The sequence below is a fragment of the Galeopterus variegatus genome, unplaced genomic scaffold (genome assembly GCF_000696425.1).
Source record: "Galeopterus variegatus unplaced genomic scaffold, G_variegatus-3.0.2 Scaffold21141, whole genome shotgun sequence".
Lineage (NCBI taxonomy): Eukaryota > Metazoa > Chordata > Mammalia > Dermoptera > Cynocephalidae > Galeopterus > Galeopterus variegatus.
Genome location: NW_007747252.1, coordinates 1 through 4,616, shown reverse-complemented (window position 1 = coordinate 4,616; position 4,616 = coordinate 1). Strand labels below are relative to the sequence as shown.

Sequence of the window (4,616 nt, the reverse complement as noted above, 5' to 3'; positions counted from 1 at the left end):
AATTCTCTGACATTTACCAGCAACCCAGTGGTTGTGGGGCAGAAAGTTTGTTAACTTCACATTATCTCCCCATTCCTGGTTCTTGACACACATTTGTATCATCTCTATGTCCTGGCTCTGATGTCTCTGGGGAGACAGACAGAATCTTTAAGCTGCCCCCCTAGTGTGTGTGTTTGCTTTAAAAATTATGAAATATTTTAAGCAATCATAACAGTACGGATAGACTATTTTTTTAGTGATGACCCCTTAACTATTTCCAGAACTAACAATTATTGATGGCCTCCTATACAAATTCCAGGTTTTTTAATAAGTAACAAAACAATATGCAAACAGAAGCAACCTTTCTTTAATTTTCCTCCATTAGAATCCAACCCTTCACACCATGGTGTTTGCCTCTCTGATGTTATTGCTCTTGCTGGCCTAGAAATTCCTTCTCATGGAGGTGACAGAGGATCCAGAACTTCAGCCCCTCCTCTTCAGCCTGTTCCTGTCCATGTACCTGGTCACCATCCTGGGAAACCTGCTCATCATCCTGGCTGTCATCACTGACTCCCACCTCCACACGGCCATGTACTTCCTTCTCTCCAATCTGTCCTTTACTGACATCAGTTTAAGCACAACTACCATCCCCAAAATGCTGCTCAACATCCAAACACAGAATCAGAGCATCACTCATACAGGCTGCCTCACCCAGGTCTGCCTGGTCCTGGTTTTTGCTGGTGAGGAAATTTGCCTTCTTGCAGTAACGGCTTATGACCGTTATGTGTCCATCTGTCACCCACTGAGGTACCCAGTCATCATAAGCATCCGTCTGTGTTGCCTGCTGACTCTACTCTCCCTGTTCATAAGCATTGTGGATGCCCTGGTTCAGAGCCTGCTGGTGCTGCAGCTGTCTTTTTGCACAGATGTTGAAATCCCCCTCTTCTTCTGTGAAGTTGTTCAGGTCATCAAGCTCGCCTGTTCTGATGCCCTCATTAATACCATTCTGACATATTTTGCAAGTGGTATACTTGGTGCTATTCCCTTGTTTGGAATAATTTTCTCTTATGCTCAAATTGTCTCCTCTGTTTTGAGAATGCCCGCAGCAGGAAGAAAGCATAAAGCTTTTTCCACCTGTGGGTCTCACCTCTCAGTTGTGTCCTTGTTCTATGGGACAAGTTTTGGGGTGTACATTAGTTCTGCATTTACTGACTCATCCAGAATCACTGCAGTGGCTTCACTGATGTACACTGTGGTCCCTCAAATGATGAACCCCTTTATCTACAGCCTGAGGAACAGGGACATGAAGGGAGCTTTGAGGAAACTCATTGGTAGGACACCTTCCCTTGTGTGACTGTGTCATCTGCTTTGGACTGAGGCTTCTAGAATTAGTCAAAGTGACAGAAATACTGGGTGAGCTGTCGTTCCTGACTCTTGCTTCACCAAGTTGTTCTGTAGTGACTAGAGAACATAATGGGTTAGTTCATTTTAACTTTGGGTTGAAAGCTGACTTGCTCATTGTACAGCTCTGAGGGTGTTTCAATAATGGGTTCTGTTTTCTAAGCTCAGTTTCTTTGTCTGGAGTCATCTTCTTATTTTCTTTGAAAACTTCTCATGGATTTATTTATAAGAATATATCTAGGTTTTGCTTTTCTCATTCATCTTGTCATTCAGTGATTCTTACTCATCCCTGGCAGAGTCCACACAGAGAAATGTAATTGAATAAAATTCATTGTGTCATTGATGTCTTAGAGGATTGGCTGCAGTCTTAGGGCTCCCTTGCAAAACGTTTAAGTGCATATTGATGAGGAAAGCTATTCTAGTGAGAATCACTTTACTTTGAGCAGTTGTTGACTGTAAAAAGAGGAAAAGGGGAATATTGGTAAGAATCACACCTTCACTTTCCACATAGGCACACCCAGAAAAAGGATCCATCAGTCATACTTATCTCTTTCAGTATGAGGTTATACACAGTGGAGTTTTAAAGGAGAATCAGAAGATTGTCTGGACAGCCTTCTGTTCTGGTTGTCATCGGAGGTTGAGAAAGTGGTGTTGTTTTCAGCACCGCATCTAAGAAATAGCTCCCTACCTGGCCTCTGAGATGGGTTCTAGCCCTGACTTTTCCTATTGATGTTATGGAACATATGGAGAGATAAATCACCTGTATTCTTTGCTCAACGGGACAGTTCCCTAATGTCACCCAAGAAATACTGATTTGGAATCTCTCGGGCTGGTCGGTTACCTTAGTTAGAACATGGTGCTGACTTTGAATCTCTGGGGAGATATGGAAGGGATGGGCATTTTTAACAGGCACTGTGTGAGTATCTGATAATCTCTGATGTCTGACATGCATGAATCATATTAGAAGATCACGTGAGAAAGTACTTAGAATTAGGAATGTGTAAGGCCTTTCTCAAATTTATTTGTGAAAATAACATACACAAAGAGTGCATAAATCATATCTATACTTCTCAAAGGATAATAACATACTAAAATTGCATATCACTTCCCAGAGGTAAAAAGTATAGCAGCGGCATCCCCATAAAATCTACCTAAAGCATGTTCCACTCACAACAGCTTCTCTTCTCACGGTGGTCAATGCTGTCCTGAAATTGTATTTATTATTTTATTCAATGTTTTTCTATTAGGCTGACTCCTGCAAAGTTATCAGTATGTGAACTTATTTGCTCAAGGAAACTAGCAATAGGGTTAAAACTCATCATGTTATCTTCCCTGTATAGGTTTTTGTCCAGTTTAAAATTTACCTTTTTTCAAACCTGTTAAAAGTTTAATCTTAATGTGTGAATTTTATTTCCTGATTGTTTTCTCTGTATTGCACCTTAGATATACTACTATGTAATTGTGTGTACAGTACTGATTTATTTACAATAATCTCTTTTAAAATAATGCATGGTATCTTGTCAAATTGAAATACTTTCTGATATTGATGGAAATCTTATTTGCTTGTAATTATTTTTTGATATTCTGAATAAATCTGTTGAATATTCTTGTTTGTGTGTTCTGGTGGTAAAGAGATAGAGTCTTGCAGTTGAGATGGGATTACAGGTATACGGGAGAACTTATTTTCCTTTGGGTAGTTCCAAGTGTTATCCTAAGTGGTTAAACCAATTTATAGCATGTTAAAAGTTCCATATCTTGTTCTTGATGTCCTATTGTAAGGGTCATCTTTGTACTTGACCCTGGTGCCTGGCTATGAGACTCTTGCAGGGGAGGTGGAGACCCCACAGACTACATCTCCAGCCCCACAGTGTCTCTTTAGTTACCTGTGAAATATTTAAAAGGTACAGAATAGCAGGAGAGGTGCCCATCTGTCTATTTCCAGAATTAGTAAAGAGTAAATTTTGACACTTTCCATAATGGTTCTCTTCTCAAAGTAAAAACAGTATTCATAGCAAAGACATTCTATTTTTATTCTACATCCCTCTCCTTCCAATTCCAGAGGCAAACTCAGTCTTAAATTTGTTGGGTCTCCAGGCATTGTTTTAAACTGTGTGTGTGCATGTGTGTGTGTGTGTGTGTGTGCGCACACACATGATGCAAATGCCCATAAGTCTGAGAAGCTATAAATAAATTGTGAGGTTGTAAGACAGTGGAATATAGTGAAGGAGTGAAAGATAAGGAAGCAGAATGAAATGTACTAAGACTTAGTAGTCACTAGGTGTATTATCTTTAAAAAACAATTGCAGGTTCTCCTCTGTAAACGGCCGATTCTCGCTGTCCTGCAGCCTCCTGCAGCTCCTCAGGTGAGCGGCAGTGCTCACCTGGGCCTGGTCCTGTGCCAAAGCGCTTCTGCCTGTGCCTCGGAGTGGTCCACCCAGATGAAGAGGTGGTGAGCTGTCCTCTACCCAAAGTCCCAAGGGCTGGGGGAAGGAGGTGTGATCAGGCCTGCACTGAGAAAGGGACAGAAGGACCAAGCTATTGTGTAGAGCACTTTGCACATCAGACTCTAGGAGCAAGTGTCACCATTTCTCTCATGACGGCCTCCATTCACCTTCTCTTCCAGGTATAATTCCAGAGTCCTCTATGTGTTTACAAGAGCAAAGAAAATGTGTACATCTCTGAGCTTAGTTTTATGACTCCTTTGATGGTAAATTGCTTAAAATATTTTTAAGTTGCACCTGCTTTAATGAAAATTGTCGAGATTCCAAGATGGCGATGGGTCTGGAGTGGCCGTGCCAGGAGACAGCGCGATCCTGAGAAGTGTGCGCTGTGATACCAGAGTACTTCCAACAGCATTTCCAACAGCAACAAAAAATGAATAATTCTTTCAACAACGATCCTACAACGACAAACAAGCAACTACAGGTTCGAGGTTTTAGGGCCGACACAAAAGAAGACTCCTGAGAGCGCCCAAGCCCTGCTGCGGGTACGAGCGAGCAGCCCAGACAACAAAGGCCAAGTAAGCCAGCAGAGATGGCACAGAAACGGAGTGGAATGCGCCGGACCGGCCCAACTCTGCGAGCTCTGTGAGTAACACCCAGCCCAGCCCCACTTGCGGGTTGAAGCCCGACTGCTCCTCACCCGCCTGGCTCCAGCCTACCACACCAGGCTAGGCGCCCACATCAAAGCTGCCTCCATTCTCTCGGGTGGGGGCGGAGACGGCCGGCTTAGTGAGG

The 4,616-nt window shown here is 42.7% G+C and overlaps 1 protein-coding gene across 1 annotated transcript; it reads left to right on the top strand.

Annotated features, from left to right (window-relative positions):
* Positions 1 to 436: 436 nt before the first annotated feature.
* Positions 437 to 3,829, top strand: LOC103583269 (olfactory receptor 7G1-like; the record flags this gene model as incomplete). The annotated part of the gene is made up of 2 exons (XM_008564633.1): positions 437 to 1,310; positions 3,726 to 3,829. Coding segments are annotated over exons 1-2 (978 nt in total), but the record flags the coding sequence as incomplete, so codon positions are not given.
* Positions 3,830 to 4,616: the final 787 nt, after the last annotated feature.